A 14,787-nucleotide genomic window follows, 5' to 3' on the forward strand; every position below is an offset into this window, starting at 1 on the left:
TCTTGCAGTCTGAAGCCCTTCAACACAGCTGTTATTTTGGGCACTGTGCTGATCATGACAGACCTTCAAGCTGCAGTCCTGCATAAATGACTTCCGATCGACGGTACCTCCTCACAACTGTTTAGATGTTCGTAGAAACAGTAAGTACTCTACAATAAACAGAGAGTCGTAGCTCTCATCATATCTTATTGTTTTGTATTGCAGTAAGCAACAAACGAATCGCACCTAGTGTTGTAAAGACGTCTAGTAGAATTGCTGTGAGCACGCACAATGGTCTGTGCTGCTCTTACAGAAACAACTCTGGTCATTAATGCCTTTTGAAAATAAGTGGGTTCATTAGTTGCTTCTGCCACATAACCAGGTTTCCTGCAATCCTTGTTAGTTCTGCAAAATAAACTTGCTACCAAAAACAGTATTATCTGCCTTGTTTCTAGCAGTACTCTGGATAACACTGCCGGCAGCTGGGAAAATAAGGTAGTAGCTGGAGTCTCCCTGATAGCTTTAATCATTGCTTCCAAAAAGGATGCCACTGGGGAAAGTGGCATAAAGGCAAGATGTAAATCACTGTCAATGTCAGTATCTTGTTGTCCACTTTAACACGTCCTCCCCCAAAACCAAACTTCTGCACATCTGATGGCGAAACCATGGGGAAGGGTACACCATGCAGCCTAAACTTTAACATACCAAAGCGTTGTTTGCGTAACAATTCTTTCCAGTGAATCACCGCAAAGGCCTCATTCAGTTATTCTGGGAAGTTGATAATCATGGGGGCTGTTGGCAGTGTGAGAGTATGCAGGTGTCAGTATGCCTACACATGTATTGAATCATGTTTTAATTCTGTATATTTGATTTTCAAAAAGTAATATTTACTTACTTTAGCCTCTCAGTCTGATAACTATTCACTATAATTCAGGCTTGCTAAATAAAACCTGATGTCATAAATCTACCTGAACAAACCTGAATTACCAGTCATGTAAGTTTAACACAAACTGGCAGATAGAAACAATTTCTTGTTAGCCAAGCATTTCATGCAAAAACATTGAGATATGTATTGTATCATGGATCAAATGTTGAGATATGTATTGTATCATGAATGAAGCGTTGCGATGTGTCCTGTATCATGAATTAGGTGATGAGTGAGTGAGTGAATATTGCTTTCCCGCATCAGCAATTTTGCAGCTATTCGCGGCGATATTAGGTGATGAGATACATATTGTATCGTGAAACAAGCACTGCGATGTGTATTATATCGTGAATCAAGCATTGCAATGTGTATTGTATCGTGAATCAACCGTCGAGATATGTATTGTACCGTGAATCAAGTGTTTAGATATATGTACTGTACTGTGAATCAAGCGTTGCCATGTGTACAGTATCTTGAATCAACCGTCGAGATATGTATTGTACCGTCAATCAAGTGTTTCGATATATGTACTGTACTGTGAATCAAGCGTTGCCATGTGTACAGTATCTTGAATCAACTGTCGAGATATGTATTGTACCGTCAATCACGTGTTTAGATATATGTACTGTACTGTGAATCAAGAGTTGCCATGTGTACAGTATCTTGAATCAACTGTCGAGATATGTATTGTACCGTCAATCAAGTGATTAGATATATGTACTGTACTGTGAATCAAGTGGTGCAGTATGTATTGAGAAGAGTGAGTGAGTGAGTTGGGTTTAACGCCGCTTTTAACAGTATTCCAGTTATATCGCGGCGTGTCAGCTTAATGTGGGAGGAAAGCCCGAAGTGATGCAGGTCTCAGACATTTACCACTTCGGTGAGCAAGGGTATGGTGCTGACAAACCTAGAAACATAATTGGGGCGAACCGGGATTTGAACCCACAATCATAGGTTTCTGGAGTGCCCAAGGGACGCAACTCTGCACAGCGAATCGCGGCGCCTTAGACGACTGGGCCACCCGTGCCCCCATATTGAGAAGAGACTGCATTCAAATGATGGCAGAGTTCCAGTAACCAGCAACAATCAAGAGATCTTGCTGAGTTAGCTTCAAAATCATATCAGTGGATGGATGTACTTGCCTTGAAAGCTATGTTGTCACTCCTGTGTGGTGGTGCTTCGAGATCTGGATACTGACTGTAGTCTGTAACCTTGGAGGCAGTACCACCTATTGTTTTCCAATGTTTTGGTGATTCCAGCTTTCTACTTGCATCATTCTACAATGAACATTTAATTCAACATGAACATGAATAAACCTTGTAATTTTAAGGATTAAGGTGAGGTGAAATGGGGTTTAACGTCGCAGCAAAGATTATTGCACTTTTATAGCGACGTGCATGTACGTATGTGTGTTTGTGTGGCTGCTTGTGCTAGTCCGGACTAATGCCGAGTTAAAGTGCTAGCTCACTGAGATACCATGCCGCAGTTTAACATGAATATCCCGACCAGTCCTTGTTTAAGCCCCTTAATGCCGAGCGCCAGACAGGGTAACAACAAGTACCATCTTTTAACGTCTTTTGGTATAATGCGGCAGGGGATCGAACCCCGGACCCTCCGCTCTCCGGGCGGACGTTCTACCACTAGACCACGGAGGCGGTCTTTTTAAGGATTGAGGCAAGATCATTTGAAGTAGAAGTTTAGAGGTATAATTCAATCGTGTCCACAAATGGGATTTCCATTATTCCAATTAGTAATCATTGGAGGGAACAAGCACACACTGTTCCAGCTTGACTGATCACATGGCTTCTGAAGAAGATATGACATTGACTAACAAGCCATTGACTAACAACAGCACTGTAGCTAACCAACTAACCTAGTTATGCAGTCAAGAGTTTAAAAAACAATGACAGCCACTTAACTAAAACCGCTGTCAGTACTGCTATTCAAATATTTTCTGCATAAAACTAAATTAGTAAAATTTAAATATTTTTTACATTTGTATACTTATCCTGCATTACTCCTTAATTTACTTACACTGCTTACTTTACGACAACTAGAAGGACAGCACAACAGTGATGGTCCTGGGTGAAGAAATAAAGTTGTTGTTCTGAAGTCCCTTTTACTGATCTTCATCGCTGTCCTGTGACCTTGGTGACACCTGAGGTCACCCTCTTCATATCACTGCCTGTCACTCGAGCTCTTAGAAAAACTTACTTTTGAGATTTCTGAAGCCAAGTCTTGCGACGGGTGGGCCTAAACGTAGTAATGCAAGACAAGTATACAAATGTAAAAAATTAAGGGCAAGTTCATTATTTGCGTCAGGGGTTGGTAACCTGCTGGATTACAACCAGAGGGCCAAACTTCACACGCCTTCGACGTCCTCGAGAGCCACAACGCGAAGATAATGACTGACGAAAACTACGTCAAACCTCTAGAAATATCCTTACGTGATTGTCCTAAAAGAACAATTGCAGTGTAGAGCCATGGTAAAGCTAACACCCTGAGATCGTAAGGGTAATTCGCTCTTGGCTCTTGGCACTCGTAAGCCTGAAGGATGACTGCACGTAACCATAGGGATATGGTGTTTGCAACTAACTTCGGTTGTGGACGTAGTAAACACGGGTATAAATAACCGTTTCCTCGAACCACACCTAGTCATGGAGCAGCAAGTTAAAACTCGAACTGCTCACACTGAGCCCAGGAGAAATTCACTGTCACGTACGGCTCACACAATAGTCGATATTGGTGGGATGGTGAAGGAACGATCGGGTTGAGTAGTATAGGTAATGGGGGTTCTGGCTCACTTCCACTGGAGTCAGATTTATATACCTATACCACTACTACAGAGGGAATTTTTTATGTCAAAACGATGATGAGCATCAAAGATCGTCATAAGACGTATTAAAGGAAACATCAATAATAATTAATAATGAATAAAATTTACTATAGCCCACGAGGATATTGGAAAGGTATAGGAGCAATACAAAAATTAGCCACCGCGGCTAAGGTGCTGTTCGTGTTTAATATGCTTTTTTACTTCTGAACATACTTCTTAACACCCTTAGCTTTTCTTATCTCCCCATTATCGGACTTCCTTATAGAATACATCTTAGGTCTTAATCCGACATACTCCACTATAGGAGTCCAGCACATTTATCCTTCATCTTACCTAACACCTTTTTATTTACTACGCGGTGCAGTGGATTATCTTTTGGGTAATCGCTCGTGTCGTACATATCTATTTTTTCTGCCATATCTGTATACACATCCTCGGTTTGTATTTCCATCAACAAAGAATCTGTGTCGGTATATAACACCTCACATCTATCGCCGTATTGCTTCTTAAGTTCGTTGTAATAAAAGTCATACATTAAGTGTTTTGACAAGTCAAGAATACTCATACCAACGTACACCGGTCTGTTGAATTTTATATTACTTTTATGCATATGTTGTGCGGCTAAGTCGTTATCAAATATCTTGCTTCTGTTAAAACCTGTGACGTGGCAATGATCTCTTACGGAATCCCCATTCAGGGATTTATTACAAACATGACAACTTGTTGACTTCTTATAGGCCCTCCAATCATCCCTCGTCATACACATGGGTTTCTTACGAGATAAATTTTCCCTGATTATTCTCTCTTCGTTTTGTAGATATTCTAGGAACTTTCCCGCTGCATCGGGACCTCTGTAAATCACGGGCGGGTTTGTTTTCCCCATCATACCTTACAACTATCTATCCAAACCCACAAGGAATATGTTCTTGAGTTTGTATGTAAAACTATCTTGATTGCTTCGGACTGTATTTCCTATAGGTTTGATAAGTGCTTCGAAGTCGGCGTATATTACGCACGGTACTGGCATTTGATTACAATAATGTTCAAATTTTAATATATTTTCCCCCTTTTCAGGCATATCAATCCTGATAGCATTCTGTCCAACACCTCCGCAGTCTTCATTATGCGCTTCTAATGGATCTTGTCTGCTGTACCCATGCAGGCATCTTTCACAGAAATATTTCTTTTCCTTATGTTTTGTTTGATCGTATAATAGTCTGCTTAAACTTTTTATCCATGTATAATGATATTTACCATCTTTTTCGATCAGAAATGAATTGATTCTGGGAATATGTTCCGGAGCGGAGCTTATCCTGTGTACAACAATTCCTTTATGAGAATGTCCGAAAACATTTATAGCTAAATTATTTTGCTTTTCCACCTTATCAATTTGAGATATTGGTGTAGGTTCGTCTATACAATCAAGGTTTAGTCCATCGTTTTGGGGATAGCTAGAAGACCTATCCAGATTTTTGTCTACGGGGAACAATGCAGATCTTATCATCATTCTGAAACAGTCATTGCCTTTATTTTTTACATTAATTATGGCTTTTTTCTTTTTATAATATGGTGGTAAATCTATAAGATCCACCTTTGAAAGGCATATAATTTGCTATATCTTAATATAAACTAGCGATTTTATCCACACCCCAACCCGAACCTCTATTAATCAAGCATTCTAAATTTTCCTGTATCCTCTGAATTGATGTATCTAATGATGTGCGTATAGTATCTATAATATATAACTTCGTATATAACTTCTTGATTGCTCCAGAAATAAGGTTCGGTATATTCAGTGCTATTGTCTGCGTTACTTTTACTCAATGATATTTTAACCGTCAGCTGGTATTTCATACTATTTAAATCATCTAACTCCTCATTAATTTTGCTCGATACGATGGGCTTAACATCATTAACATCCATGTTGGAATTAATATCCATCTTCCAACCTCTTAGATATTTACCAACGCCGGTTGTGGGTACAAATTTTAACTCATTATTATCAACAACAGTGGGTTTATTTTTATCATCAAGTTGATTATTATCTAGTAAAGCGATCAATTCAGCTTTTCTCATTCGAGAATAACCTCTCAGCCCACTGTTTTTTGCTTGAGCTTTGAGTTCTCTAACAGTCTGGGGTTTGTTGTATTCCAAATTGAGTAAATCAATCAATTCAGCTTTTCTCAATCGAGAATATCCATGTAGACCATGTTGTTTTGCCAAAGCCTTCAACTCTCTGACAAAAACAAGTTTGCTGTATTTCACTTGGGGGTATGATAACGTTTTCGGTTGTCATCTCATTTGTAGTGATCCACTGATCTTCAAGTGTGATATACCACTGGAAGCCATATATAAGTACCTCTTCAATGAGGTATCAGTAATTGGTATTGAGTGAATATGGACCAACCCATGGCAAATCGAACGTCATATATCCCGACATAACCAAATTCTTCTCGCAGAAACCTTTAATTCGGTATATGTTCTAGGTACGTCTGCCTGATTCCACTATAATCTTCTAACACATGTTCCAGTACATCTCCTGAAGTACAATGTACTTTTAACATGTGATGTTACCAGGTGAAAATCTTTTGCACAATTTGGAACAAATTTACTCTTATAATATCAGAGTAGGATACCTAATATTGCATTCTCGGCTTAGCTACATAGGAACAACGCTTGGATGTATGCTCAGGATTTGGCTTGTCATCTTGTGTGTTATTCACCGACCTCGATGTGTTATATACCATAGGAAACCATATATAAACATCATAATTTGATGTAGGCTGATTATTGATCTACTTGTGGACAATCATACAGAATACTTCTTGACAACTCTGATATCACTCACTTTTGTATGCATATAAGAGGTTCACAGTATAATGCTCGAGTCGATTTCAGAACTTTGAATGAAATGGACCTATGTGAAACAAATTCAAGATGGCAACCATAAAGCTGTGCAAAAAAACTGATCATAACGTAAATGTTATTTATTTCAGCAAATATACAAATTAATTTCTTGGACGCAGGCTTGATAGTTTGACAAATTTTGCCATTTCAAGTTGAGTTTCAGATTCTTTAGTACAGCTCCTAGTTAAGGTGAATTTGCCGGGGCACCACCGAAGGTAAAAGACATATTCACTTACTAACATTTAATTCATACATAACTTAGCTACTTAAGTTTCCAATTTACAGAAAATGTCCAAATGCGAATCTTCCAAATCGTATATGAATGGCTTGAAATGAAAAGGGACCATTCATTCACAGAAATAAATGATATTCCAATTACATACTTAAGATTCTCTTACAGAATACCCAAGTCAATATACATTGAAATGTCCCATCTTGTAACAATGTCACCCCGTGATTATGTCTCTATGGGGGTTGAACTGTTGTGACTGAGACCAACATCTTATACAACCGGGAACAACTCGAAGACAGCTTTGACATGTCAACCTAAACGGAAACGTATCCCCAGTGATCCAGAGCCAGTGTGCATCATACATGTACCTGGCTTGAAGTATGGCCCACTACAACGTCTGAGCAAAGCCAAAGATCCTGATGAGAAGATCGAAAAGCTGAAGGAGAGATCAAGCGTAGAAGGATGGCAGAACCTCCAGAAACGCTAAATCAAATGGAAGTGTCATGTACAAGCTTGCCGGCAGTTCTGGAAGAAACCCATGGCTATCACAGAGAATATTATCAGCATTTTACAATGAACCTTGACCGTTTGAAATAACCTGAAATTGAATCTTTGGAACTAGCTGGCCGCCCAATTCGGCGTCCATCCTATGAGCCCATCATCTTCCAACCTGACTGCATCTTTTGTACTTTGTATTCATGAAAGATATTAAAGTCAAAAGGAAGCTGGACAACAGAAGGCCTCACAAACTTCAGTCTGGATGGATGGCAGCATGTCACTGAAGTAGCTCAACGTCAAAACGATGAGCCTCTCCTGCTGCAGTTTGTGAGTCCTTTTGCTTAGCTGTTGCTATTTTTGCTATATTTCTGCTATTTTTGCTAAGTAATTGCATAAGCAGCTGGTTGATCGGTTTTTAATACGAGTTTATAATGCTTCGTTTCTGCTAACACTTTTCTGACTTTATCCCGTTCGGGCTTGGTATAAAAAACATCATTTTCACGAAGACATTCCTCAAATGAATCTCGGGCCCGTGTGCGACATACGCTTGCAGTCGGAAAGTGCACGTTAAATCTCCAATATAAGTAAGTAAGCACTATCCATCATTTGCTTGATAAAGGTGTTAGGATCTACACCGAAACGTCGCACTAATTGTAATAAAGAAGTTGTTCATCCATAGAAGTCGTCTTACTTCATCACACCAACTTCTAAATGCCACTGGAAGAAGCTTGACTATATAGTTGATTAGGCACACCCTCGATAGTCAATTCTACTTTTGTAATCTTGGGATTGTAGAACTCCTCGGTATCTCTTGCAATTGCTTCAGAGGGGTCCTCGAACAACATTAAAATACCCTTCAACGATCTCGCTGGGACGTTTAGATTGATATTCCACGTCGTATCTCTTTTGTTCCTGGTGATCTTTCGGTGTCGAAGCACACGATCGTACAAAATTGCTAAACTTCCGGTATACTGGTTACGAATTTGTCTGGCTAATTCGGGATCTGTTATCATATCATACTCCAGTGAGATATTGTCAATAGAATAGCTACTAGGATCTTCAGTAGCTTTGATTACTCTGCTGTAGTCATTAAAAGTGAGTTCGTATTCTAACCTATCGCCTAGGGATGCTTGATAGAAGGGCATGTGACTATCTAGTAATTCAAAGTCTAGCGGAATATAGAATTGGTTAACTAATGCATCAGCAACAGCCTTATCTCCTACAATGGTATTATCATCACTATCAGCACCTACACGCTGTCTCAATGTGTTCTGATTACAAATACCTTGGTACTGTAAGTTTTCCCGTTCTTTAGCCGTTCTCCAGAGATCCATGTAACAGAAATATACATCGCTGTCGGCAATACTCAAAACTTCATTGCCGCTAATTTTAATCACAATTTTCTTAACAATCGCACGACCTATGTTCTGAACGAGCTCTCTGCTAGCGTCGGTAAAATTCAAACTAATTGTAAATGATAGTCGTGCAGTTCCCGGAACTAACACATCGTGTGCGCCGAGATTAGGAAAGTGAACCAGAACGTTTGATTCTGATCAATGGTACTCGGGTTATTAGTTATAGTTACAGACTGACGAATTGCTTTGACCCCTAATGGATCCCAAGTTTAACTTGCGTCCGTATTGCGAAGACAATGTTTTATTGAAATTATGTAACCTTATGTTTAATATAAAAATGGATGATATTAATCTGGATAACATAACTGATACTAGTACAATTGGAGAGGGTACTGATGAAACCAGCTTTACGAATCTTAATGATGAACTTTTGAAACCAGCCGTTAATGATTATTACGATGCCTTAAAAGAAACTCCTATAGGTCGTGACTATTCAAAGTTTACGATAGATAGTAAAGGAATATTGCGACTGAGTGGCTCTCCGTATATTGATCTTATGAATTCTCGTACTCTTAAGCCCCTAGCCTTATCTATGATAGCCAGTAAACACGGCATCAACTTTGTTCTTAATGAATTAGGTTTTGTAGACTACTCAAGAGAAAAAAATTTCTGTGAAGACTACTAAGGTTCTTCGGGCTGTGCGTACTGAACTCGGTAACATGGATAAAGATAATTTGGAAGAAAGCTCAAAGCTGGCTTCGGACGGACTCGGAGAAATCTTGGATACCTACTATGATAATTCCACGTTACAGGTACCATCCTCGGAGTTCAGTATTAGGGAATTACGAGGCCTTGACAAGGCAATGCAAACAATGCTGGGAGAACTCATCAATAATATAGCCAAGCTATCCGAACTCGACAAGCATATAGCTTATGAGAAAACAAAACTTGAACTGGCGGGTGATGAATTCAGTAGACGCCGCGTTGCTGAAAGATTGCATAACTTAGAAGAGAAAAGATCGGCCCGCCACAAAGCGGCTTCCAGTAATAGAAAGGCACTTCGTTCACAAATCAGTCAAATTCGAGAAACTATCGATCAAGTCCTCAACGATGATACTACACTGGCCGATAAAAGTAAAACATTGTTCAGAGAACAGGGGATAACCATTGCCAGTATTTTAACCGCATTGGGATTTATAATATCGACTTTGACTCTCACGTTAACCGGAGGCAGTGGACCACCCATACCACCTAGTGATAAAAATGGTGTAAAAGAGTGGATAAAAAAGGATTTAAAGGCATTAGGAGAAGCACTGGGAAAGCTTGCTGGGAAAGCCGCATCTGCACTTCACGGTATAATAGGGAGTATTGTTTCCTGGCTCTTGAATTTATTAGCTAAGACCACCACTTGGCTTAGTCAAAACTTGTGGGCACTGATCATAGCAATTGCTGGGCTGTTCTACGTATCCGTTAAAGACTATTTAACCAAATATTGAGTAAACCAGCCGCGACTCCACCTACTATCAGCGCTGTTTTTTCATCGATATGTTGTTGATTTTTAGTGGCAATATGTGGTGGCACTTGTGGTGTGTTAGTAGGAGCCTCAGTAGATATCTGTGGCTTGATTATTCCCATTTCTCCTGTGTTTGTTTGCGTTATTAATTCGGTGTTGATATCTGAATTTATACCTGGTTTTTGTTGATCAGTAGCAATAACAATTTTATTATTAAATCCGATCACTTGACCGATCTTAAGTTACATATTACTCGGATACATGTATAGTCCCGGCGCATAAACGTTGTCTACTTTGGATTGAGCGTACTGTAATACATCTTGATAACGTTTTATAGAAGATGGTATGTCAACTGGTGAATTAATAGCATCCTCTACGTTTGCGACAAACTGTTTTTGCGCAATGAGCGCCGTCCCAGAACCAATTATTCCCGTTCGTGTTTGCGATTGTGCACCGAGAATTGCCCATACATAAGTTCTTATTGATTCATTAACTCTTTCAAATCCTGGGTTAGTAAATTTATTTTCTGTTTTATCATATAGAAATTTATTCCGAGCGTCTGTTGTATCGTTTGGATGCACAAACTTTGTAACAATATAAGGCAAGCCACTCTTAAAACTCATAATATCTTCCCTCCAATCATTATTAAAAAGTTGCAAGTTGTGATACCAATTATGAGTTTTTAAGAAAATATTATGTAATCTTACATAAAGTTTGCTTCTATGCGACCACCTAAGTGGATCTACTGGGTTTTTTACCATTTCTTAGCTAAAATATCACTTTCTTCTTTAACAGTTTTTTGTCCACTGTATGGAACACCTAGACCATGGCTAGCTCCTTTAATACGCCAATCTGTTCCCGTAGAAACATTAAATTCATTACAAATACGTTCGAAGGCCCTCTTTTCGTACGGATTATTTGTGGAATTCCATGCTCGATCCTGCGGTAATGGAGCAATAATTTCTTTAAGTATATGTCTAATCTGATAGTACACGTGAAATGATAAAACAGACTTATTTAGTTCAAATCCTGGGGCATAAAGAGATACACCACATCCTGTTGTTGCACACCATATGGCAAAGTTCAACTGGTTCTGCCAAAATTGCATCCGATTGTGGAACCAATCGTACACCATTTTATCACTAGTTGCCGTGACCATGTATTTTTCAAAGATATCAGGGAATTTAACAAAAAAATTAGCACCAGAGGCACTTACTAAAATCGACTGATTTGTAATGTAAGTTGATTTCATATTTAAGTTATGATATAGTATCTTTGTATATTTAATATGTATGTCACACTCCCGGGAATAATAAATGGTCAGTCTATTCAACTGCTTCACACTATCAATAACTCGGATGGTCAACTTAAAGTCGCTCTATGCGATGTAACGTATTACCCTCGGCGGGCCAATATAAATGATTTGATAGAAAATAATAAGTTATTAATAGGTGAAATAGGTATTGCTCACACTCGCATTGTTATACCTGATGGGTATTACAGCGTATGCTCACTCAATGATGAAATTTTAAGCCTAATGGAATTAGTCTCACACAATATTAGTCGAATGGGATGCTGAAATTAAGCGCTGGAGAAGAGAAGGTATTTCTTGCCAAGATCTTAGCAGAAATACTTGGACTTGAAGGCAAAATGGGAATGATACCACCCAACGATATAGTGCATGGAATTAAATTACCCGATTTAGTTCCCTATAAAGAGTTGTGCATCCATCTTGATCAGATCAGTACAACGGATAATATTCAACTCGAAAGTCCTTCCACTCTGCTGAGAGCTAGAGTCAAAGATGAAAAATACAATAGTGGTAGACTGGAATCTTTCTCATCATTACAATATAAAAAATTAAAGCGGGGTATAATTTCAGATCTCAAAATTTCTGTATTAGATTTAAAACATCAACCTGTACATATAGGATACTTGAGTGTAACACTTCATATTATAAATAATAGTTGATTTCATAATTTAGTTATGATATAGTATCTTTGTATATTTAATATGTATGTTACACTCCCGGGAATAACAAATGGCCAGTCTATTCAACTGCTTCATACTATCGATGTAGCGTTTTAGTAACATATAACCAGTCACTCGCTTTATCCATACGATGTCTCTAGATAGTGAGTGAATGAGTTGGGTTTAACGCAGCTTTTAACAGTGTTCCAGTTATATCACGGCATGTCAGCTTAATGTGGGAGGAAAGCCCGAAGTGATGCAGGTCTTAGACGTTTACCACTTCGGTGAAACCCACGAGCATGGGTATGGTGCTGACAAACCTAGAAACATAATCGGGGCGAACCGGGATTCGAACCCACAATCATAGGTTTCTGGAGTGCCCAGGGGACGCAATTCTGCACAGCGAATCGCGGCGCCTTAGACGACTGGCCCACCTGTGCCCCCGTCTCTAGATAAATGAGTGCGCACGTGTAACAGCGCCGGAAGTGTGTGTGTTGTGCGCTAGCAGACCACATGGCTACCGACTGCACTTGACTGAGTGTACTGACATGTAATAAGAGAATACACCCTTTCCCCGGAAAGCCAAGTGTTTGTTGTAGCTGGCAAAGTCATCACATGAATTGGCGACGAGGTAAAACTGGATGTCTTAGCGTCTTTGTGGACATTTTGTGTGATTAACGTCCGTTGTGTTTCACTCGCTCCATATACAACATGGCGTCATCTACCTCAGGTAAATTTCACAAGAGGGATAGAAAGTCTCAAGAGAGTGTTGCAGCGTATGCTACTGAGTTGCGCAAATTGGCAAGTACATGTGACTTTGGTACTACTCTTGATGATTCACTTAGAGACAGACTAGTTTGTGGCATTAATAATGATGCAATACAGAGGAGATTATTAGCAGAGAAAGCTCTTGATTACAATAAGGCTTATACACTAGCACAGTCAATGGAAGTGGCAGCAAAGAATGTAGAAGATATTAAAGTTGGTGCTTCAAGTGTTTCAGCAGCTACAGGGGGTAACATGCACAAGATGTCATCATCTCAACATGCTCCTGTCTACCCGCCATGTGTCGGATGTGGTTTACGAAATCACAAATCTCCGGACTGTCATTTTCGTAATTCAAAGTGTTACAATTGTGGTAAGATTGGCCACATTAGGAAGGTATGTCGTCAGTCACAGAATAGTAAAGGTTCTCGTTGTGGACGTGGCTCGTATCGATCTAGAGGTCAAGGTCGAAGTTGGGGTCAGCACAAGCGTTCAGCAACAAATCAGGTCACTCCTGATAACAACGATGAAGTTGAAAGTGAAGTATATGACATTTACAAGATGGAGACTTGCTCTACACCTTTTGTTGGGAGGAGAGAGAAGGAACCACCAATGTTTATTGATTTAGCACTTAATGGTCAGCCATTAAGCATGGAGCTGGATAGAGGTGCAACATTTTCAGTGATTAATGAGGACACTTACAGATCGTTAGGGAAAGATCCACCCAAACTAGGACCTCCTCATACCTTGTTACGTACTTACCTAGGTGAGAAGATACCTCTGCTCAGTTCTTGCTCAGTGAAAGTAAACTACGGCAAACAGACAACAGAACTGCCAGTGATTGTAGTGAAAGGGAGAAGAGCTAATCTCTTTGGTTGCGACTGGCTGCGACATGTTCGTCTAGACTGGGGAACAATCCTCAGAGTTGATTGTGATGATGTGCAAAGTATCCTTAACTCTCATTCCGATGTCTTCAAGGAGGAGCTTGCTAAGATGAAAGATACAAAAGTGAAGATTTGTAGAATTTTCCTATTCGGAATATTCTATAAGTAATACGTTACCACTGTTATACCGAAGCTGTTGTCCCCCACAACTGCTCTTATAGCGAAATCTTCCACAGAGATCTCAATCACCTCATGCAGCACGTGCGTAGCCACCTAGCTGCCATGTGACACCCTTCACTCTTGTCTCTTGCGAGAGCAAGTGCTCAGGGGACGGACGGGCGGGCAGCAGCCCAGTGGTAACGTATTACTTATAGAATATTCCGAAAAGGAAAATTCTACAAATTACATTAAGTAATACATTACCACTGTTATACCGAGGCTGACTACCACAGTAGGCGGTGGGGAGCACCTGACACCCCTCCTGTGGAGGAACCCCACTATGGGGGTGGTTAACCGGGTGAACAGCCAGGGAGCGGACGAAAGGCCGAAGGGGAGTACAACCCACTCGTAGTGCCTGCCGTGAAAGACAAACCTGAGATACTTGTGATGGTCCGAGTGAATCGGAACATGCAGATAAGCATCCTTCAGGTCGATTGAAGCGAGCCAGTCAGCTGGTATGATCAGAGCTTTCAGGTCCGCCAAGGTCAACATTCTGAACTTGGGTGACTTGTGCAGGTAAAACTCGTTGAACGATTTCAGATTGTGAATCATTCTGAGTTCGGCACTGTCCTTCTTGGGAACGAGAAATATCCTAGAGTAAAACACCGGTGTTATTTCTGGTAGAGCTAACTCCCATGCCGCCCTCTTCTCCACCAACCTGCCGATGGCATCGGCGAGGATGGGAAGATCGGCTTCCGAAAAG

The 14,787-nt window shown here is 40.0% G+C and overlaps 1 protein-coding gene across 3 annotated transcripts in view; it reads right to left on the reverse strand.

Moving 5' to 3' along the window:
- LOC124117560 overlaps window positions 1-14,787 on the reverse strand; it is a 93,295-nt gene that overhangs the window by 36,271 nt on the left and 42,237 nt on the right. For all 3 annotated transcript variants that reach the window (XM_046479503.1, XM_046479502.1, XM_046479501.2), the window contains exon 3: window positions 2,047-2,181. In XM_046479503.1, the coding sequence (XP_046335459.1) occupies window positions 2,047-2,181 (135 nt within the window). The remainder of the gene's footprint in view (window positions 1-2,046; window positions 2,182-14,787) is intronic.

The sequence above is a fragment of the Haliotis rufescens genome, unplaced genomic scaffold (assembly GCF_023055435.1).
Source record: "Haliotis rufescens isolate VD_foot unplaced genomic scaffold, xgHalRufe1.0.p SCAF_28, whole genome shotgun sequence".
In the NCBI taxonomy this organism is placed as follows: Eukaryota; Metazoa; Mollusca; class Gastropoda; order Lepetellida; family Haliotidae; genus Haliotis; species Haliotis rufescens.